The sequence below is a fragment of the Diuraphis noxia genome, unplaced genomic scaffold (assembly GCF_037042655.1).
Source record: "Diuraphis noxia isolate RWA-SAM2 unplaced genomic scaffold, SU_Dnox_SAM2 contig0002, whole genome shotgun sequence".
In the NCBI taxonomy this organism is placed as follows: Eukaryota; Metazoa; Arthropoda; class Insecta; order Hemiptera; family Aphididae; genus Diuraphis; species Diuraphis noxia.
The window spans coordinates 69,337,156-69,362,101 of NW_028301712.1; the positions used below are offsets into that span (position 1 = coordinate 69,337,156).

The 24,946-nt window shown below is 26.4% G+C and overlaps 2 protein-coding genes across 7 annotated transcripts; both read left to right on the top strand.

Moving 5' to 3' along the window:
• Nucleotides 1-1,409: 1,409 nt before the first annotated feature.
• Nucleotides 1,410-11,901, top strand: LOC107172325 (scoloptoxin SSD14-like). The gene is made up of 11 exons (XM_089221144.1): nt 1,410-1,799; nt 1,895-2,005; nt 3,282-3,479; nt 4,472-4,692; nt 5,642-5,834; nt 6,365-6,565; nt 7,306-7,534; nt 7,609-7,799; nt 8,980-9,220; nt 10,078-10,191; nt 10,283-11,901. The coding sequence occupies exons 2-11, from the start codon at nt 1,995-1,997 to the stop codon at nt 10,433-10,435; spliced, it is 1,752 nt and encodes a 583-aa protein (XP_089077270.1). The 5' UTR covers nt 1,410-1,799; nt 1,895-1,994; the 3' UTR covers nt 10,436-11,901.
• Nucleotides 11,902-12,808: 907 nt separating this feature from the next.
• LOC107172336 (scoloptoxin SSD14-like) lies at nt 12,809-24,946 on the top strand. 6 transcript variants are annotated; one of them, XM_089220685.1, is made up of 13 exons: nt 12,809-13,018; nt 17,381-17,452; nt 17,647-17,720; nt 17,788-17,835; nt 18,262-18,465; nt 20,496-20,716; nt 20,948-21,143; nt 21,569-21,769; nt 22,016-22,244; nt 22,331-22,521; nt 22,635-22,875; nt 24,532-24,645; nt 24,724-24,946. In XM_089220685.1, exons 4-13 carry the CDS (start codon nt 17,822-17,824, stop codon nt 24,874-24,876), a joined length of 1,764 nt encoding a protein of 587 aa, XP_089076811.1. In that variant the 5' UTR covers nt 12,809-13,018; nt 17,381-17,452; nt 17,647-17,720; nt 17,788-17,821; the 3' UTR covers nt 24,877-24,946. The 6 variants fall into 6 exon arrangements, with proteins under 6 accessions (XP_089076811.1, XP_089076813.1, XP_089076814.1 ...); XM_089220687.1 differs by having other exon boundaries at nt 17,384-17,452; XM_089220688.1 differs by lacking the exon at nt 17,647-17,720.

A 24,946-nucleotide genomic window follows, 5' to 3' on the forward strand; every position in this document is an offset into this window, starting at 1 on the left:
GTCCTGCTATTTTGTTTTTAATGAAATATATAAATACTCTTAGTCATTATAAAAAAGACTAAAAATAATACAAATTATTTCTAAACATTGAAATTATAAAAATATGAACATTTTTCTATAACACACTTTTCTTGAGGTCGCTTTCACGTCTGTTTGTCTGTTTGTTTGTCTGTAATCAAATCTTGCGCGCTCGATTTGAGGCACTTTTTGACGATGAAAAATTCTGAAAATTGGTATAGACCTTGGTCTTGGATGAAAATAATCCGTTGTCGTTTTGGGACACGGACCTCCAGGTAGGCGATGACGGGTGTGCAAAGTCATCTCCGAGGAAATAAAGGTAGTGTTGCAGAGGAACTGACATCCCCCTACACGGATTCTGCAGTGGTACAGCAGAATAAGACTGTACAGCTCAAGCTGCAGATCCCCGTATAGCAACGTATTGTCCCCACGACGTCGCCGTAAAAACCCCGTTTCCACTGTGTGCTTCTGCAGTGATACAGCTTTTTTTCATAAATATTTTTTAAACGTTTAATAAAAAAATTTACTTTTAACTAAGAAGTAGAAAATAAAAAATAAATTTTTTTTTAAAACACACTTTTCTAAAAAAAACATTTAAAAAAAATTATATTTAAAAAAATAATGAAAAATTTAAAAGCGTGTGGTGCTCTTACACTTGAAATATACTCCCAGTCACTATCTTATAAACAGGATTGAACAAAGAAGTGTATGTGAGACTTAGCTCGGCTTTTAATGTTTAGTATGATGAACCACACACTTTTAAATTTTTCATCACTAAATTTTCCATTATTTTTTTTAGAAAAGTGTGTTTTAAAAAAAAATTTATTTTTTAATTAATCTCAAATAAACTTATGCACGTATAAGAATATTATGTGTATCGAAAAAAGTACTGAGATATTATATTATGATTTTCTGAATTTACTTAGTAGTACAGTAGCGTGACTTCATTCATTATGTTCATTTAAATTTTCTTAAAAAAATCTATATTTTACTATTTTATAGTTTTGAAATCGGTATGATATTATTTTATGTTCAATCAGATTCAGATACTCTAAACTATATACATAAAATATTATGTACTTAAGCTGAATTTTAAAATTGTTCAAACGTATCAATTATTATATAAGTACAATGTTCATAAATAATTTCTCTTTCAAATGAGTAGTGTCAAATTTATATTCAAAGCTTTTAATTTTTTTTTTAAATTATCACGTAGGTACTAGCATTTCTATTTTTTTCATAAATAATTATTAAAAATATACGGTTTTTTCATATTGCTACTGAATAAGAATTAGTTCTAATATAGATCTATTGAATTTACTGGTGAGTGGTGGTCTGTCATTTCGTTCAACTAAATTATTAATGCTTAACATGTAAGTTCAGAATGGAATACAAAGTCATTAGGTAGTTAAAATGTCCGGCTTAAGAAGTTATTACATTTCATTGTTCAGTTTGACTAAATTATTTGGTTTCGTAAAACGACTAGTGTGTTTATTTAACATAACGACTTAAATCAGATGAGATCAGATAGGATTTTAATCGAAAAATTAGCGCACCTTCGATATAAAATCGGTATCGTTTAACAATTAACGGCAATTAAATTATGATAAAATATAGTTTTCGATTGTATACGATTTTTAAAATGTAGTTTTAAATATTAAAATATACAGTGTTAAAATATCCAGTATTGTCCATCGCCCACCAATAATAAAATAAATCGTTCAAATATATAATACCAAGATATACAAATTTACGATTATTAGGAAAGTACCTACCACCTGGTGAGTTAATTTTTATAAATATGTTTTTTTTTTTTAATTTTATATTAAATAATTAAGTTTATAAATTTATTTTAGGTTATTTTTCTTTTTTTCAGATGGAAATTGTAATTTTTTGGTCGTGAATTAAACTATATGATTTAGTATATTCATTATTCAATATACATATTGTACATACCACATATTATATTTTTCAGAATGCATTTTAGGTATGATTATTTTATTTCATAGTCTTAGAATACAATAGAAACTTTATACTCAATTAGAAATTACCCGGTCTGCTATTTAAAAATTATGGTTCTGTAATTAAAAAAAATTCCTTAAAATCAAATGCTAATATTTCGAATGAACTCAAAATATCTAAATTAATGATAAATTTAAAGAAAAAAATATAAATTGTGATAATTAATAAATAATAAGACTAACAATTAAATTGAAGAATAAAAATAATTATTAAAACGTATCAAATTGAACAAGTGTTTTAGAATTTTAGATAGTACCTTACTAGATATCATATGGTTTATTACAAACATAAGTTCTAGATCTACTGCAGCTTATTGTTAAACATATTTTATTCTACAAGTGTCAATATAAAATATTCCTCGATGATTTTAAAACTAACTTCATTGATTGATTGATTACATTTTACAGTGTTAATATATGGAGAGGAGTAAAAAATTTAAACATTTATACAATTTAGTAAGTTACTTTCTGAATGAAAACTGTAAATAGGTATTCTCTAATCCAACAGTTCTTAACATTTGTGTGTTGGCGTTTCATTATATTTACTTAATTTTTCTTATCACCTTTTTGAAAATAATGTTTGATGGGGTGATACCAACCTGCCCCCCCCCTCGAAACTTTATTTTTTCAATTACCAAAATTCGATTTTTACGTATCAAAATACTTAGAAAAATATTCTGCTTTGGAATATGGAATTAAAACTCTAGGTTGTCATTCAAAAAAGTAAAAACTTAAAAAATTATAAGGATAAAAAATATTTAAAAACATAATTTTTTAATAAAAACGTTGTTTTTTTAACATCATGAAACTTTGTAAAAAAATATTTTCAAAAACATTGATACTTTTTGAAATAATGAGTGTTTCATGATAAAAAAATTACCCTGTATAATGTATAATTGAATCATCTATGGTAGGTATATTGTTTAATATTTTTTTATAATTATTATTTATTTAAGTAAAACAATTTAAGAATACTGGGTCTCACTGAAAAAATTCGTGTGAAGACTCAAATTACATCGAACGGCAAAAAATATGATAAAAATCATAGATGACCCTCTTTCTGAACTATTTAATAAATCGAATAGAACCTTTAATACTAAACCGATGGATTACCTATAGTAACGATAAATTTATTTTATTTTCCCATAAATTATAATATATTAGACTAAAATTAATTTTTATAAACTAAAAAATAAAGTACAAACATGCACACATTATAATATTTTGAATTACAATTTTCAGAATTCAATCAATCAAATTGTTTCTTATACAAAGTGTGGTAATGTTTTGTATTATAGCAATACTTTCATATCGTTACTTATCTTTGATCGACGTCTCCATTGATTTAATGACTCCATTGCCACTATCTGCCATACCAATGGGTCAGTATAATAATGTGGCTGTCGTTTCAAACGGCGAACCTTGTGCAAAAATCGGAACGTAAGATTAATATGGGTTTAAAGCATTTAAAATATATCATACTGACTAATTAACTCATACATTTTATATTCGTCACAAATTACTAGTATCTATACGAACACTTTATAATATTTAAAAAATCGTAAAATTCAATTTATGTTAATTTATTTGAAAAATACTAGTTCGAAAATATACTCAACTTAAAACTGTAAGTCTAGTTCATTATTATTATTTGTTAGAGATTCAATATCAATTGTTATATCGGCATACTATTGCTTAAAAATACATACAATTTATATAGCATATTAATGCTAATGATAGTATTTATTGGATTGGTTATTTTGTGGAAGCATATTTTATAAATTGCTTTGATGTTTTCTTCATAAGGCCCTTGTTCCAGTGAAAAATTATTATTGAACATTTTATGTGTTTCAGTATAATTATTAGTACATTTTGGTTTATTTATTTGTTTAATTGATCACAATGAAACAGAATGAAAGATTTTTTAAGTTTAAAATATCTCTGTTTGATATATCGATCGTTTTTAAACGATATGATAGGTATACATTTTTGTCGGTATACGTATATATTATGTAGAATAAAATAAATGAAGGGATTGTCTGTATTTTAGATTAAATATTTTAAAATACTTATTTAAATAAATGTTAAGCATCATACAGAATTACAGACTGTAGAAAATATTAATTTATATTTTCGTATTTCATGTAGTCATTTAAAATAAATTATTTTTCATAATATATTTAGTTAAACTTGTTTTTATTTTTTCTACAGCTTGTATATAACTATTTTTGTAAAAGAAGAAAAATATTATAAGTCGTAAGATGGATATAATACAAATTTAGGTGTAAATAATCTAGTAAATTTCATAACGTAAAATGAATATTTTCAACAATATAATACGACAAATTTTAGACAGCATAATGTTTTTGTGTCAACGGCTTACTTTAAAACTTACTAAACAATCGATTTTATATTATACATATTTACTTTAGTGACATTTTGAAAAACGGTGGAAATTCAGTAGACGCAGCAATAGGTACATTGTTGTGTGACAGTGTTGTATGTCCTGATTTAACGGGCATCGGTGGAGGTTTCCTAATGACCATATACAACAAGACTACAAACACATCGTTATTTATAAATGCTCTAGAAACTGCTCCAAGTGCCGCCAATTACACTATGTATGACAACGATCCATCGAAATCATTAACCGGTATGGAAATACATACATACCTATTGAAAGCTTGCGATTGACACTGCAGTTATCGTACTTTCTAAAAAAAAAAAAATAATCATAATAAACAAATATTGTAAGTGGTTTAGTAAATAAATAAGGATTATGCAGTTGTTAAAGTATCATAATGGTAATTTTGATGTATGTAATTTCTAAATATTATATACAATAATAATATTATGTATTGTAGTAAATCGGAAAGAATGTGATTGCGCAATATATATTGTATATTATATATTATTATCATTGTATTTATTTTATTTTCATTTCTATGTGATTTATCATCCATATATATTGCGCACACAGTCTAAATTACTACCCTCTCATATGTTTATGTGCACACAAATACACATATACGTATAAGGACTCATACTTATACTATAGTAAATTAACTCACCCTATTTTGACCGTAGATTTGTCAAGTGTTCAATGAATGCAGGAATAAGAAGTAGGTGTAATGTTAATTCACTTATAATATAATGTTAATCAAAAACGCAAGTGATATATTATTGATATTGAGTTAACACATATTTTATTATTTTGTAACACAAAGATACTTTAAATATACATTAGCTCTCCACGTATGAGTCGTATGACCATCACCAAAGGCACACGCTGGGAGAGCGTCGTTGTGTCCAAGAGCTCGATGGTCGATGGATGTCCTTTGAGTCGGTGGGGTAATTTGTTTAGATAGGGTCAATGGACATAACAATATCTGACCACTGATGTCTATTATCGTACGAACATATGTGTGACTGTGTATATAATAGTATATAATAGTATAGACATGCGCTGAGTGTATATGTATTAGATGATGCTACTATTATAGTTATAAGTAGCTATATTATCATTACAGTATATGATACATGAATACGTACACTTGAAGGTGCAATTCTTTCAAGGTATTAAAAAAATAATATTAATTCAGGAGCATTGGCGATCGCGATCCCCGGTATGATCCGAGGCATTTGGGTATCATACAATTTATACGGAGGAGGAGTTTCTTGGGCTTCTCTGATCAAACCAACAATACAGCTATGCGAAGAAGGAATCGTTGTAAATAAACGTTTAGGGGCCAATATTAATGCAGCGAGGGATCTTATTTTTAAAACTGGATTGAAGTAAGCTTATTTCAAAACAGTGGTTTTTTTAAATACATTAAATAATGAGATTATAACATTTCATGGCCATGGTACGTCTCAAACATCTCACTACGCAAATATCTAAAAATTGAAATAGTCTCTAATACAACTAAAAATTAATACAAAAAATTCCACATTATATCATTAGCAGCATCCAACTTTAGTGAATTCATCCCAAGTAAACTATCTCGATAAAAAAGACAATAGTGTCGTGATCTCTTGAATCCCAACCGGTATTGGATAACTAAAAACTTCTCTACCATCAAGTCAGAGAGTTTATGCACTGGTAGACCTTCCTCCTAGCGTAATTCATGTTGTTAAATATTTGTTTTAGATATTAAATTTACTTTTGGTAACTAAATTATAATTTTGTTTAAAAAAAAAGACATGCATTCAAATATGTTCCTAAATTCGATGATAGGTTATTTTGCTTATAATTTTCATACATGTAATATAACTAAATTTAGGAATTTGACCGCATTACATAACGAAATACAATTTTTTTCCAGGAAATATTTTTTCAATAATAAAACGGGGAATTTAATGAAGCCAGGTGATATTTATACAATGCCAATACTGGGTCAAACTTTACGAGTTATAGCAAACAAGGGTGCAAATGCTATATACGATGGCGCACTAACGCAAAAATTGGCCAATGATATACAGAGTGCAGGCGGAATTATAACAGAAAAAGACTTCAACGATTACTCGTGAGTTATATAAAAGCATAATACAACTTAAAAAAATAATCTTTTACACAACCTCAAGACATTTAAATTTCTTGTATACTATATAAACAATAGTCGTACTTAGTATAGTATACTATATATCAGGGGTCACCAACTGGCGGACCGCGGTCCGGATACGGACCTCGAGCACTTTTTTTATGGACCGCGAGCTCGTTTTCATTTTACATTGATTAAGTTCATACGCGCCAAACCGGCGAGGGAAACGCGCCGTCGTCGGAGTGACGCGTATGAATTTGACCAATTTTTCACATTAAAAATGAAATATTTCAAACATAATCTTTTTTTTTGTAAATTCAATTTAAATAAATAAATAAATACAAATACAAATTTTAAAATGTATATACCTATTTATTAATGTGTGTAAAATACAATGTGAATAGATAAATAAATATAATCACAAATTTATAAATTATGTCATTGAAACTGTTTGGACCGCGTAAAGTTTGGTAAGTTTCAAAACGGACCCCCATAGAAATTAGTTGGTGACCCCTGCTATATAGTATACTTAATAGTAAATTCATTTTTTTTTATTGGTTTAACAAGGCTTCAAAAATTGGGTTCATTAGGCTGTAATAATTACAAAATAATTAATAATTCATGTATACCTACATCTAAAACCATATAAAAAAAACCATAAAATTATAACGTATATACTATATTATTATAGTGTTACATAATGTATGTTTTCATGTTATATGTAGTGTTCTTGTAGAAGAGAGTTTTGAAATAAGTCTTAAAAATGGTTACAAATTATATTCGGGCTTACCAGCTGGTTCTGGTATTATATTAGCTTATATTCTTCGAGCGTTAGACGGACAGTTACCTACGCCCAATGCCGATTTGGACGCTGTCCGATTGGTAGAAACTTTCAAATTTGCATATGGTGAAAGAATTCATTTGGGCGACCATATGTTTGTAGACACATCTGAAGTTAGTCTATCGTGCCCAAAATAATTACTATTTAATAAGGACTTGACAATGATGTAATTCACATACGTTTTTAGATTTTGAAAAAAGTGACCTCAGATATGTACATGAATAGTGTACAAAACAGCATTTCTAATGAATATACATCGAAAGATCCTAAGTTCTACGGAGCCGATTTCAGTTGGTCTGAAGACCACGGAGCAGGAAACATAGCTGTTTTAGATTCATTTGGAAACGCAGTGGCGGTCACCAGTACTATAAACACTGAGTGAGTCTAAGTTATCAAATTATCATACCTACCATAAATAGGTAGCTTTATATTAAATTTAATGTTCATATAATCAATAACATTTTGTTTTCTATATAATATTATTATGTATAGCTGGTGCATTAAGCTATTTCATAAAGTACATACATAACAGTTTTTTTCAACTTGGGCTTAATAAGCGGAAGCACTAACTTTAGTTAATTTTAAACTAAATTTATTGTTCTTAGTGAGTGGGGGGTGAAATTGGTTCTAGTCGACTGATCAATCTCAAGTAGACATAATAACGAATTAAAATCAAAGTTTTATTGCATTACAATTTCGATTAGTAGGTATATGAAGAAGAAAATATTGGTATGTTTAGGATAAAAAAAACTGCCGATACCTTTATTATTTGCACATTTCATCGCAGTGTTATTATTTTATCTCAACAAAATAAATATAAATAATAACAAATATTTTTCATAGAAATTTCCTACTTACATTATTATATCGAGTACATTTTTTAAATTAAATTGAATTGGAATTTAAATAATTAAAGGTTCATAATATTTTAATGTTATTTAATATCTAATCCTGAACTGTACAGCGTTAAAATGTAAACAGCAAATTTTTTTTTAACAGAGTTATTTGGGTTGTTTCGACCAGAAATAAGATACAGTCAAAGTTATTGCTCCATAATAACTATTTTATTTTTTGTATCCGACGACAACAATATATAAATGAAATATGATAGGTTTTCGTGAGCCAATAAAGTCCTGTGTAGCTTTCCTTAAATTGAATTCCCTTAAAATGCAAAATTTTCAAAATTAGCTTCCTGGTGCACTTTCCAAGGTACCAATATGATATACCAAATTTTAGAACCACAAGTGTGGTAGACTTATAGTTGTTGAATATACATAAACACACACAATCATTGTCTTTTATTAATATAGCTTCATGATGATGATAATTTAAAAATTATTTGAAGAGTTAGTTTTTAGTTAACTAAAAATAATGTTAATGTCCAAACATTTTGATTACATACTTAAACGTCTTAAACAAATCATTCATAATAATTTAAATAGTATACTATGCTATCATTATCATTTGTTATTAAAAAGTTATATAAATATGTAATAATATGATAATGATTCGGATTAAATCAATGATTGTGTTAAATTAAATAATATTTTATCTTTAGATTTGGTAGCGGTTTTGTATCAGAAAGTACGGGAATTATTTTTAATAATGAAATGAACGACTTTTCAACTTCAGGCTCTACTAATTTCTACGGGTTTCCACCATCGCCGTCTAACCTTATTCAACCTTATAAGCGACCAATGTCGTCTATGTGTCCTACGGTAATAACTGATTCCAAAGGGAACACAGTTTTGGTTATAGGAGGTACTGGAGGATCAAAAAGCCCACTCGCTACAGCATACGTGAGTCGACATCAAATAATTATCTAATTATTTTTAGACAACCACAATAATATTTTATTGTAGAGTCAAGATGTATCTTAATTTCATCAACATATCAAAAAATATAAACTAATTAAAATAAATTTATAACAGTTTTGATCGTATCAATATGTTATCGAATTATTTAAGTTTTTTGCCGTGATACTTATTGTTTATATAGCTGTAATTGTTAATTGAAATACAGAACTTCGTTCCAATACAATTTTAAAGGTTTATTGCATTTTAAATAGTTGTGCATTACAATTTACAGAATTATCATATTTTAATATTTTCTTTTAACTATACATTTTTATGAAAGTTTGTACGTATTATAATATACTTACTTAATTATACCTTAGAAATTTCCAATTATTATTTTACTAACGTTGTAATATTGTATAAACCATCAATAAATGATCATTTCACATAAGTCCCCAGTCTGAAATATTGTGAATTGTATTTTATTTAGTAAGTATCAATATAATTTATAGTAAAAAATTGGAGTTCTCATTTGGAAAACAAAAGTTAAGTGTTACAAAAAATCTCAAGAAATTGAAAATATGGTCTTGAGTATATTTAGAAATTCCAAAAATTAGATTTTGAATAACTTCGTTATTAAAGAAAAAAAGGGTGAGCATGCTTGGTGAATCATCCTGTATATATATAATAAGTAACTAAAATTCACCTTTTAATTTCAAAAATGTTAAGTGTACAACGATTTCTTAAATGAATAATATATACCATATAGGTTTTATAAGTGCCAATATGATATCCATAATAAGCAATTATATAAGCTTTTATATACATAAAATAATTTTGGATTTATTGCATTAAAATAGGTATCTGCCCTTGTCTTATGGTATAACAAAACACTGAAAGAAGCGATTGAAGAACCAAGATTATACCATCAGTTGATCCCTATGCAGGTCGATTACGAATACGGAGTGCTTAAGGTCGATTATAAAATATTAATTAAATTAATTTTATGTCTATGCATTATAATTAATAATATGCTCACACATTCGGCTTATTATTAATTTATAGCCTGTTGTTGAAAAACTTAAATATGTTGGTCACAAAGTGAGAAGAATGATGAAAAAAGATCAATCGGCTGTAACTGGAATTTTCAAGACACCTGAAGGAATAATAACGGCAATGTCTGATTTCAGACAACAAGGGAACATATCTGGATATTGACTTTATAAATTTAATTTTAGTAACTTTATGTTTACTTTATACATACTAATTTAAATACTTTGACTGTATTTTAAAATCTAAATATTTCAGCTATAAAAAAAAGTATTTACAATGCTATTTTAAACAATTCAAATGTCCAGTTTTGTTCTTTGGAACAAGTGATAGTAATAATAATACTAATATGGGAAATAATTATAAATAACACATCACAGACTATGTCACTGAATATACGTAATGTATTATATGTATATTTCATAATTTGATACAACTAAAATGAAAAAAGGATCAGAACTAAATAATAAATAATTGGTTACCTATTATAAAGAAAATTGTACTACCACGATCGGGTCTAAAACATCTTAAAATATCAAACATTTCAATTTCTAAGTTTGAAATAGATACTATAAAATTAGTCTAATAAATTACTAATTTAATAATCTAAGATTTTAAGAGGGTTTCAGTGCAATATTATATTCGTTTTTTTCTCTCTGACACAGTCTCAATTTTTTTAGAATTCGTTGAATCATTAGATTAGATAGTCTCAAAAATCCAATAGATATCAAACAATACGGACCCACGTTCGAAAATGAACTTCACTAACAACAATATAATGATTTAAAAGAGCAAATAACTTATATTATGAGTAATAATCTTTAAAAATCAAGAATTGTATTAATAAGCTTAAGGTACAATAATGTAAAACATATTTTCCAGAATTTGTAATCGAGGACTAAATTTAGGCATAGATGAAACCATAGAAAAAAATCAAAATTACAAATTGACCCGCTTTAAATTTAGATTGGGTTTGTTTCATAAAAAACTATACATTTTTCAATTTATTTTCTTAAATACTAAACATGAAATCGTAAGATGGCTAAAATAATTTAATGCAATAATGATGGAGAGTTAAAACCAATATTGAGTTTATTAGTTTTCGTTTGGGTTTTTCATACAATTTATTTAAATTTCTATGGCAATCAGTTTTGGTTACGCATTAATTGGTTAACAATTAAAATTATGAAAGCCGGAGGTTTTAACCGGTTGTAAAATGTAACAGATTTTTTTTTAAAATCGGTTTTAAGCTCGAATAGGTTAGATTAAAATATTTCTTGGTACACAACTACACAACTATTGTAATATCTATTTCATGCTGTGACAGATACATACATACTTACGGTGCTGTTATTCTTAATTAATTGTATTAGAAAATGATTTTTTTATTAATAGAGAGCTTAATTATTACATCTCATCAATGAAAAATATCTACTTTAATATATTTTAATAAAATACTATAACTTTTAAAACAGTTTTAAGTAGAAATATCACATTATATAAAATCAAATAGTTGATGTGGATAATGTTTTAAGATAAATAGTGAATTAAGTACATATTATACATTTGACAAATTGTACTCGAATATCTCATGAATACTGACAATATAATACATAATACATATATTATTAAATTTAATAGTGGTAAATCCGTATTATAAATGTCATAGTTTGAATTAAATAAATATCCAATAAAATAATATATTAAGTAGTTTATAAAATTTATTTTTATCAATTTTAATTTTGAAAATCTAAGAGAAATGGTGGTCGCAATTCCAGGGGCCCTTAAAGGCTACTCGACTATATACGTATAACTTGTATATTAACGGAGTTGGATGGGAAATGTTGTTTGGTCCAACCATAAAACTATGCGAATGGGGTATAACTGTCAGTGATCATCTAGAATATTCCTTGAAATTTGACGAAAAATTAATATATAACATCACAATTCTCTGGTATAATACAAGTGTATAATATTAATTACGTTATAGGAAAATTGTGACTATATATTTTTAATATTTTAAAATTAAGCGTATATAGGATTATGTATTACATTTAAAAAATTAAATATTCATTGACATTGATGGAAAAAAAACTAAAAAAAAATCATGATACAAATAGTTGTAGATAGCCTTATAGGCTAGGAATGTCTTATTATTATAAATAGGTAATAATAAAAAAAAAAATTATATAGGTATATAGGTATCATGTCATAATTGAATACAATTTATTTGTTTTTTTTTCCTAGTTTTGATTCACCAACAATTTTTCACAAATATTATTTACCATATTGGCACATTGGTTTTACATCAGTCACTTCGGTTATTCATATATATTAATATATAATTGTAATCGAATTATGTATGTCCACCTTGAACATAAATTTAAAATAATTAGTTTTTTTATCTCACCGAAATAATTTGTCTATGATAACTACTCAAGTCTGTTCTAATGAAATACAAATAACAATCATATCAGTGGGTCAAAGATTATGCCTATGCTATAGTACAGTATAGATTTAAAATGACGTATACGTCCACCATACTTTCATATGAACCTTTCAACAGTTTCAACGTATTCAAGATGATTTATATTTGTCAAAGAAAACTCTTAGACGCTATAGGTCAAAATATTTAACAGACTATCAGTTGAATCTTTACAAACAACATTTTTACGATGTTAAATACAATAGATACCTATTTCATTCCACAGAATATAACTGTCGCAGATTAAATAGTAGTCTACAGCAAAGGTAAAATATTATTATTTTTATATTTATCATAATAGTTTCACAAAATTTGCCTTTTCATACATTTAAAACTCTGAATGTTTTCGAAAAAAAATATCATAGAGTATTATTAGTCTAATAATTTAAAAAAATTTAAATTAACGGTGCAAGCAATGTAATAAAATTGTTGATGGAAAATTAATTTTTGCAATAACACAAAACTAAATAAACGTAACTTAGATAAAACGACAATTTAGAGAGCTGTATACAATCTGAAAAAAAGAGAAAAATAGGTAACCATTCAGCTGTTTAGTAAGAATCAGGCAAACCTCGTCATCGTGTTGTTAACTATAATAGATATTGTGTTGAATTTGAATTCAATAATACATCGCAAAAAACAATTTTAAGAGTTAGTCTACGTTATCATTTGTAAGCCTGTTATCATATACATATGTTGTTGCTATTAATTATTATAGTATAATATATAATTATCACTGATGATTAAAAATAAATTGCAATACATGTCTGAATTTTTTTATAAATAAACTTATTTAAATTTTTAAGTTAAGTTTTAAATACTTCGCTAAAAATACGAATAAAAACTAATTTTGCTTAAATATCACATGCTTAACGATATTAAAGTGTCAGTGTAATCGATAATTAACAGAATATATTCGTTATCAAATATTATTTATACAAAAAACAAAATTACTTGATACTAATAACTTACTATACACGTTACCTTATGTGCTTCGGTATTGCCGCGTATCGGGTTATACAAGTGACCGAGTAATAACTCTAAAAACTTATTAAAATTAGCTGCCACGTTGATTTACTATGAAATTCTTCTATAACGTCCCCCCGAAATTTGGAGGCATAAATGAAAGAGGACGCATAATATTACTATAAATGAAAATGGGAACTCCACCTCTTCACTTCGAATACCGTATATATTACAAAGTAGTGTCAACATATTTTGAAACTGTATCATGTATAGAAAATGATCATATAAACATTGAGAGAAAATCTCAAGGATCTACAGTTATTCGTTTTTGAGTTATACCAAATAAAAAACATAATCAATTCGAGCAAAAACTGGTTTTCGATAATTATTTGTTGTAATTTAGTAACGATATAATATTGAATAATTCTTGAAATTTTAAAGCAAATATTTATGATAACACATTGTGGACATGAAATAGCTTTTATAAATAAAGAATTTTCCATTTTGAGTTACCTTCTTATAGATATTTTACATTTTATTAGATTTGTATTGATTTTACAATGATATGTGTTATTTATTTAGTTTTTTTTTGTGTGTCTGTGTACATGGTAACTTGTCGGTACCTTGGTTGAAAGAAATTTTGAAATTCCTAGTAGTTATTACAAGCACCAGGAAAAAAAATTTATGAAAAATGGGAATTTTCACGCAAAATCAATTTTTGAGAAAAACTAGTTTTGATATTGGTGCAACTTTTAAGTATTGAATACACATAAAATTTTCACTGAATGTTTATACTGACAATTTCTAAATATGATAAAACTTTCAAAATATTTCAAAACATTATAAATTATTTATAGACATTTTAAATTGTCGATCTTTATAGCATTATTTTTTTTTTTTATAAATGACACTTAAATTGTATTCATTTCGTAAAAAAGCTTCAAAACAAGGCTCTACAACGACAGTTAAAAAATATAATAAATACATTCATATTGTTTTTAATAAGCATTTAAAGTTTGAATATTGAGAAAAAACGTAAAAAATTTTTTTTTTTAGAAGAAAATATACGATCTATATCTTAGACATAATAAGTATATGTGCGATAAGAGAAACAATCAATAGGGTGATTTACATAAATTTGAGGAAAGAAGCCACCCACTGATAACACTTTCGTCTTGGTTTAATCATATTAGTGTTTTAGTTATATGTTAGTATTTATATTATAAATTTAGTTATATCTTATATGTTATTATTTAAAGTAATAAATCTCTGCACCATTTACGTTTAAGTCGCCTTGGAGAGCTACCTGGGATTGTGAGGGATGATAAGTTTTTAATGAGTGGATTTAAATGAGAGGATAGACAGTTATGAAATTTTTTATAAAAACGTTTAGCTTCGTCATGAATATAGTATTTATAATAGTAATTATAATAATAATAATAATAATAATAATAATAATAATAATTATAATTATTATAATAATATAATAATAGTATTTAAGTTACAATCTAAATGTAGGGTATGGTCGAATATGTATGAAGGGGCATTAAATAATTTCCTTAAGGTCATATTTTGGAAAGCTTGAATCTTATTCAGGTTTGAATTTTTAGCATTTCCCCATAGCTGCAATCCGTATGTCCAAATGGGTTTTAATAAGGTTTTATACAAGAGAAGTTTGATATTGATAGGGGTGGCTTAAGAAAAAACGTAAAAATCACGATAATTTGCAATTTATTTCAAGTTAGAAATTCATAGAAATTTATCTTTTTAAATCTAAGATTTGGAAATTCAATTCAAGATTCTTCACAGGTTCGTATATTTTTATCTAATAAAAAATGTCTACCAGAAAGTCAAATTAAATTTTTATGAGCATTTGAATTACAACAATGGATATTCACTCAATTTCTCTTGACCCGATATTCTTATTTTTTTGTTATTCAAAAACGAATAACTGTAAAACTTTAAATTTACACCATATGTTTATTTTATCTATTCCTATACTTGATAATATTTTAAAAATATTCCAACAATTTTTAAGTTATTTATAGACATTTGAAATTGTCCGTTTTTAGTTTTTTGTATTATAAATATCTATAAAATTATATTCAGTGGGTAAAAAAACTTAAAAATTTAAAACAAGGTTCCCCGTAAGTTGATATAATAGCAGTGGAAAAATATTAATAATACATAGGCATGTTTTTTTTTCCATATATATAACAATTTAAACTTCTAATTTTGACAAAACTTAATGCATTTAAAATTTACTACAGTTTTAATTTATAAAACGTTTAAATTTTATGGCTAAGGGTTGAAAATTTAAAACAAGGTTCCACGTAAGTAGTTAATTCTGCTGCTGCTGCTGCTGCAAAAAAAGAAAAACTATTCAAACACAGTTCTCTTTATAGATATTTTAAGTTCAAATTTGGATGAAATCACATTTTAAATAATAAAGAATAATAATTTTAGTGATAGTTGTAATTTAAAAATATCATTCGTGGGCACTTAAATTTCTAAAGTATACTTTACATTCTAATATTAATAGCTAATGTCGTTAATGACTTATATTAATACTTTATAATAAATATTAATTTCTATATACCTACTATGAATGACTGAGTGAGTTGGGTTATTGGGATTAATAAATAAGATTTGATTAATTTAGAATTTATTTTATAGGTATCTAAATTTTTTTTTTTTTAAATAATCTAATAAATTAATATAGTATAAGAGTATAACATATCCTAGACTGATCAACCGTCTCCACTCAGAATCGTTTTTCGTATACAATGATATTATATTATTTCATTATTCATTGGATTCAAATGTAATATCATCCATTACAGTGACCCACTTGGAGGTTCCCACTGTACAGCAAAGCGACATCCACTTACTTAACTACTTTATTTAAAATTATTTGCAATAAAAAACATTTTATAAAAAAAATACATATTTTAATATATAATATAAAATTATTATAGTATTTTATGTAAACATTTTTTCGTTCATAAATATTGAGAACCTCTGTTCCTTATTGCTTTTGTCTCGTTAGTTTGTGAATTTGGTTATTACAAAATTTTAATATTTCATTAATAATTAATATTAAAAAATTGCTATAATATAGCTAGGGTTTTAAAATTTCATGAAATTAATTTTTTTACATACCTAGACCTACATTATAAAAATTACAAAAGATTCATATAAACATATTTAAAAAAGTTTCAAAACACATGAATTACATACTTGTATAAATTTCTTAATTCATGTTTATTTAATATTTTATAATTGTTAATTAGATATAGTTATAAATAACCAGAGTCCCTTTTATAATGATCTATGAATTAAAACCTTTTATAGTATTCCTGTTTAAATTTAAATAAAATTAAAATTTTACATTTATTAAATCCTAAGTATAATAGTATTTTTATAATTTATAATTTGCAGCCTATAATAGGGCTAATATCATATTTGTATATTGATATATTATGAATATAAATATAATATTAGTATCATCAATTATCATTATAATATATAAATATTAAAGAAAAACATAATCGTGAACCGATAATCACTAATCAGCTATGAAATCAGCGTAACTTAGTGATGATTTTGTCAAATATATCAAAAAATAAAAAATAAAATATTATATTTTTCAATATTTCAAGAAGGCTGATAAATACAAAAGACGGATGAGACAACACACACGGGATGCGAGTGTGACGTCTTCCTAAGTATAGGTACATATAATACTTTATTAGTTATTACTTAGTCTTAATTTTCGTTATCTATATCGTTTTATAATACTTATCACATAAAAAGTGAATGTAAATCCTGTAAAAGTGCTAAACACAGACAAGTGTGAAGTGAATAATTAAGTTGAAAGTATTACAACACATACACAGAATTTATACGACAAATGTGTATTTTCTAGTTTGTCATAATCATAAAGACAGTTACATATTCAGTTGACATTTGGTAGCACCAATGGTAATACGCTTATATTAGGTAAAAATTTGTCTGACGAATGATCTTAGTAATACAATTTAAGTAAGAACATTAATTTTTGTTTTAGCTTTATGAAAAACATTTAGACGACAGACCAAAACATGGCTATTTGCAGGTACGTTATTTAAGTTGGTGTATTACTTAATTATCTCACCAGCTATTATTGTCTATTAAGGATACCATATAATTTGAAATGTATATGTTGATACTATAAGACGGATGTAAATACTATATTTTATTTGGAAAAAAAAAAAAAAATACAATTTCTTATAAAAAATTACACTCATCTAATGATGATAAAATAATTAGTGTTTATTTAACTGAAGTTATTAATTGTATGGTTTATTTCATTTTATTTATAATAAAATTATTTTATATTTTTATAAAACCATTTCACTAACGACATAATCGTATATAGTGTATAATATTATTAAAATTTCACAAGCTAAAAAAAAAACCGAATAATTTAAATAATATTATAGTCATAGACGTTCATCACTCATGCGGAAGGATAATATTATTAATATTGTTTCTATTTCAGATTACAATCAAACCGTTCTCTCTTTCTTGTAGGACTGGCGATATTGATCGCTATAGTTTCACTTTTGTTCGTATTCTCGCAACATGACGTTGAAAACGAAATCTCTGACCCGGAATTCGAGTTGCCCCCGTCGAGTATGCCGATGGGCTTGTACAATAAAGTCGGAGTAGTGTCAAACGGTGGACCTTGTGCACAAATCGGAGTGTAATTATATGCAATGACATTATCTATAATGTGATTTATTTTATTAGCGCAGTGTCTTCAACCTTGTTGGACTCACGACCAATTTTTATCAATTTTTCGCGATATATATTTCAGAAAGAAGAAAATGGTGGTTAATAAACACTATCTTGTATTGATGTATAAAAACATACCAATCGTTAATCGTGGATTTACTGTGATTACTATAATATTATTGATACGTGATTGATTTACTTCCTTAGTATAATTGAATGAAACACATTTTAGATTCTGAGCGGAGCGATGAATGTATTGATTTTACCATGATGTGTGTTTTTTTTTTTTTTTTTTTTTTTTTTTTTTGTGTCTGTCATCACGTTTTGGGGCAGTAAAAATGCTTCTTATTACTTTTCTAAATAATCGAGAAAAACAAACTAAAAATTAAGGGAAAAATGGGAAATTTTAAGGACACTCATTTTTCAACAAAATCGATTTTGGTTTTTGATGTAACTTTAAAACAAATGATCGTAGATACATGAAATTTTCACCAAATGTTTATATAAGTATATTCTATCCACCATGCAATTTTCAAAAAATTTCGACTTAAGTTGAAATATTCATAGGCATTTGAAATTTTCGATCATTATTAGTTTTTTTTAAATTAATTAATAATTTATGAGCATTTGAAATTTAAATTTTTACAACATTGGATTTTCACTTTTAGCGATTTCCTTATTTTGGTGTAACTCTAAAACAAATGACCGCAGATGCTTGAAATTTTGACTGAATGTTTATATAGGCATTTTCTATTGTTTTGAGCTGTTTACTGACATTTTAATTTTTCAACTTTTTTAGTTTTTTTTTCTATAAATATCGATAAAATGTATTTGTTCGGTAGAAAAGCTTGAAAATTTAATACAAGGCTTCTAATACATTGTAACAATAGAAGTTAAAAAATATTAAAAATTCATAGGCACAATTTTTTTTTATAAGCATTTAAAGTTCAAATTTTGACAAAATACGTAAAAATTACGGCAATATTCAAATTATCTTAGATAGAAATTCATAAAAGTTTTCCTTTTTAATTCTAAGATTTGAAAATTTAATACAAGGCTCCTAACATATTTTTACAATAGAAGTTGAAAAATAAAAGTAATACATAGTCACAATTTTTTTTATAAGCATTTAAAGTTTGAATTTTGACAAAATACGTAAAAATCACGAAAATTCACAAATTATTTTAAGCTAGAAATTCATAAAAAAATTTCCTTTTATATCTAAGATTTGAAAATTTTTAATAATCTATAATATATCCTAGACAGATAAATCGTCTTCGCTCAGAATCGTTTTTCGTATACAATGATATAATATCATTGGATTAAAATTTAATTCCATCCATCACAGTAACCCACTTGTAACCTACTGTACAGCAGAGCGACATACACGACTTACCCGCTTTTTTACTATTTATTATATTGTTTAATAATTAAAAATTGTTAACGACCCAACTTGATCGTAAGTCCTTTCAATTGAACAATAATATTGTAACAGCTTATAAAATAATATTAACATTAATATGATTATTTTTATAGCAATTAAAATAATATTATACAGCCATATAACATTTAAATGTTTAACGATTCATATAGTTTATACATTTTATTTTTTTATCATTTTAAACTTTTAAGATTCTGTAAATCGCCCATTGCCCACAAAGAACTTTTAGGTTTTAAACTTTAAACTTTATTCATAATCTAACATTTTAACTATAAAACGGTTTTTACATAAGATAATTATTAATTACGTCATATCCATACATAAAGTCCATCTGAAACTTATAGCATTTAAAAATAATAGCAAACGCTTTTATTTGTTTTCTGAATTGTTTTGTAAAAGGACGTTATGTGGTACCTATTTACCATAGTCTATAGAAAATAGCTTTATATTATTTATGTGCTTGATTTACTTGACTTTGAGCACCTAATTACTTAAAATAAAATGTATAGTTCCTCGATTAATATGAAAATTTTAATATTTCGTTCGTTCTGTAAAAGGGATGTGATGTCTAGTGGAGGAAATGCTGTTGATGCTGCTATAGCTACGATGATATGTGACGGTGCTCTATGTCCTCAATTTAAGGGTTTAGGTGGAGGATTTTTAATGAGTATATACAATGCTACAACCAAAAAAGTAATGTCAATTGACGCACGTGAAACAGCACCATCAGGGGCAACTCAGTCGATGTTTGTAAAAGAACCTAAAAATTCTGTTTACGGTAGGTACCTTATAAAAGTTATGAACATGAATAAAAAATAAAAATCTATATTTTATCTATGTTAATACCGATATTATCAATCAATATGAAAATAAATATTAAGCATACAAATTTGTGTTCATTATTTTAAAATTAAATTAATGTTTCTAAAAACTATGTATATTAAATATGCAAGTTTTTAAACATCTTATTTGGATAATTGTATTCATTTTTAAACTAAAAAATATGTAGGTGGTTTGGCAGTTGCAATTCCGGGAGAACTTAAAGGTTATTCGACCATCTATAAATTATATGGTGGCCAAGTATCATGGTCATCACTATTTGAACCAACTATAAAATTATGTGAAGAGGGCATGGTAATCAACGAACGCTTAGGGTCAAGTTTAAAGAATGAAGAAGATTTAATCAAAAATGATCCCATGCTCAGGTACAATGAAAGCCAATACTATTTGTTATGTGCTTACCTATGTAAATACCTATTAATTCTTAACAAAACCAACTATCAAACTAACTAATACAAACATTTAATTGTATTTGGACTTATGGTCTTAAAATGAATCATTGAATATTGTTAGATATTTAAATAACATTAAAGTGATTCAGAAAAAAAATTAGGATACAGATTACAGATGCCAGAGCTTATTGCCCCGATACCATTGGTTCGTATTTTCAATTGAATTCCAAGCTTTCTATATTTTTGACAGATTCGATGATTGTTATTAATTAGCCATTAGTAAATTTGATATAATTATTGAGGAAAACCATTCATTTACTATCATACATTTACTAGTAGACATTAAACACATATGTTCTAAATTGCAAAATCAAATAATTGAAAAAACGGTTTCTTAGAAAATCGTTCTTTAACGAACATACTGGAAATGTAAAGATAGCTGGAGAAATGTACACGTTACCAGAATTAGCAGAAACTATGAAAGTCATAGCAAAAGAAGGTGGAGATGCTATATACAATGGTTCGTTAACGAAACAATTATTAGAAGACTTAAAAACAATAAATGGAATAATCACAGAAGAAGATTTAGCCAATTATAAGTGAGTATGATAATAAGATTTTATATGCTTTCTAATTATTAATTTAAACTTTTGGTAATATTTTTGATTATCTTAATTAGTCAATATAAATATACATAATATTATCAGTTAAATTAATTACTTATGACTAATTGGAACAAAATTAAAAGTTTGAGGCTATTTCAGTCTTGAACGAATTAGATCCCATTGATAGAATGTACGAAATAGTTCAAAAACCAAACGAAACTAAACATTAAACATTTTCAGGGTTGAAGTCAAAGAATCATTTTCTGTGGAATTAAAAAGTGGTCATTCAATACACGCTGGGCCACCGCCTGGTTCTGGTATAATTTTAGCGTACATACTCAGAGTGTTGGACGGTATATTACCGGCACCCAGCGCCGGCTTAGATGCACATCGTTTGGTGGAGGCATTTAAATTTGGTTACGGTGAGCGAACCCATTTAGGAGATCACAAATTCATAAACATGTCTCAAGTATGTATTTTATCGATGAACTACCTACATTACGACCATATGCCGTTGACGTATAATGTTTACAAATTTTTGAATTTGTTTCGTAGATTTACGACAAAGTGAAATCGGATAGCTACATAGATAAAATACGCAGTCAGATATTCGATAATTTCACATCGTTAGACCCTAAGTACTATGGAGGTGATTTTGATATGCCAGAAAATCATGGAACCGCCAATATGGTCGTGATTGATTCGATGGGAAACGCCGTCATAAGTACTAGTACAATAAACACATAGTGAGCACCAATCTATGATCTACACAGCATTTATAATATAACATGAGATATAAATTACACATTACACGACTACTCACGACCGTTCTAACGTACTGATTTCGTTTTTATTTTAGCTTTGGTTGTGGTTTCATGTCTCCTAGCACCGGTATTCTTTTGAATAACGAAATGGACGATTTTTCTACTCCAGGAGTCATCAACTATTATGGAATCCCGTCTTCGCCGGCCAATTACATAGAACCGGGCAAACGACCAATGTCTTCAATGTGTCCGACTATAATTACAGACAAAAATCAAGATTTTGTTCTCGCAGCAGGAGCAGCGGGAGGATCAAAAATCACGCTCGCAACCGCCTACGTAAGATTATGTTACTTTATATCATAATAGTAATTTAGTTTTAAATTTCTATTGTATTACTCATCACATCCATCCTAACTTTATTTCCTCGTACTCTAAGTACTTACTATTTTTGTTCTCAAAATAACATTCAAATACCATTTCACAATATTTTTTGTCCTAAACTCGTAGGTTAATTCTAACCATTGTCTTTATCAATTTAATAGCTTTATTGTTTTATTAACATATACGATTATATTTGTACGTATTATACAACTTTTGAAATATTTTTTTTCTTGTATATAATTAAATGTATATTTTGTACGAAAATGTTACTATAATCACGTGCAGCTAAGATGTGGTTTTCATTATAAGTTAATTGAAATATTGCGAGATTGATTGGGCTGTAAAACATTAATATTATAGATTAAATTAAAAATGTTCTTTTGAACTCATGATGTCGACGTGTTAAAATCTTAAATTCTACACTCACATGGAATGTTCTTTTTACATCACGAATGTTATTGACGTTCTTTTGTAACGCTTGTTATAGTTCTCCTGTAATGTATTTAAAGTCATTTATTTTAATCTTAAATGATATTTTATAGATTTCAATATTGTCGTCTTAAAAATTAAAATGGATATTAAACCTATGGAAGTAATTATGATTACATTTAAATTGATCAAACTCAAAAACATGGTACCTAAACAAACAATGACAAATATAGTATATTTTGAACTATATCAATCAAATTGCTAATATGGTCTATTGGTATGGGGTGGCCTTCGGGATAACATGTTAAATGTACTAGTAGTTAATCAAAATAATATAGTCAGAATTTGCCTAAATAAATTCACTCTAGAAGGATCTACGAAAGCCAACTATAAAGAACATGGTGTATTGCCGATAAGGTTTTTGTATAAAAAATTTGCTATTATGTACTTGGTTAAGAAATTTAACTTAGATAAATATCATAAAGAGTTAAGCATTGAGGAAATTTGATTTGACTGTTAATTATACAAATAAATCTTTTAGTCAATGTTTTGTAGATTATCTTGGACCAACGTTTTTCAATTCTATGCCTTTTGAATTTAAAAAAAAATACTTAGGGATGAAAGGATTAATAGTAAAGACTTGGTATATAAATATTTATTTCTTGAGTTAAATAATGAGTTGCTATAATTTTATTTTATATCTAAGCTTTATAAATATTAATCTATGAGGTTTTATTTGTGTATCTTAGATTAATATGTTTATTTTATATTTCTTTCTTTATCATGTACATTTTCTTGATAATATTTCTAAACTACATTTGTATATTTAGCTTATATGCATTTAGAACTTATACTCTATATCTTTTAAATTCTATAATTTTAATAATTGTATCATATATTATATAATAACTCTCTTTCTCCAAAACAAGCTTTGCTTAAAGGAGAAATATAATCGAAAATGTTACTCAATAATAATGTATGTATTTATGTATTTTTCGATTATATATTAAAAAAAAAAGAAATTTTAAATATTATAGCATTGGTATTGTATAAGTGTATAACAACTAAAAATATATACGAATACAAGAACCAAGTTTATCATTCTATTATAAATATTAAATTAAATACAATGTTATTCTGAATGGTACATGATTTCAAATAATAAGATGTTATTATTTTAAGGTGATTGCTCTTAAATTATGGTATAACAAAACGTTGAAAGAAGTAATAGACAAACCAAGAATTTTCCATCAACTTGTACCTATGCAAGTTCAATATGAATACGGAACAACTAGAGTAATATTGAAATATTACATTTTACAAAACATTTTACTGATTATATTATTTACTTGCCTACCTTGTTTTATTGCTTAGGATGTAATACAACAACTTAAAGATATTGGCCATCCAGTGATCCGACTGTCGAGTATCGGGTCTTCAGCAGCAACAGCTATCGCCAAATCGGCATCCGGAATGATAGAAGCTATGCCAGATTTTCGACGACCAGGAAATTCATCTGGATATTAAAACCATACTAAGAATTTTGAATATTTTTGTACATTTTTGTATAATAAACTTTAATAATATCAACACTTAA

Bases quoted from the DNA above. Each gene is read 5' to 3' on its own strand.
- LOC107172336 (XM_089220685.1), top strand. The intron at 21,144-21,568 runs GTACAATGAAAG...ACGGTTTCTTAG, and splicing joins AAAAATGATCCCATGCTCAG to AAAATCGTTCTTTAACGAAC. The intron at 22,245-22,330 runs GTATGTATTTTA...TTTGTTTCGTAG, and splicing joins AATTCATAAACATGTCTCAA to ATTTACGACAAAGTGAAATC.
- LOC107172325 (XM_089221144.1), top strand. The intron at 3,480-4,471 runs GTAAGATTAATA...TATTTACTTTAG, and splicing joins CCTTGTGCAAAAATCGGAAC to TGACATTTTGAAAAACGGTG. The intron at 7,800-8,979 runs GTGAGTCTAAGT...TTTTATCTTTAG, and splicing joins ACCAGTACTATAAACACTGA to ATTTGGTAGCGGTTTTGTAT.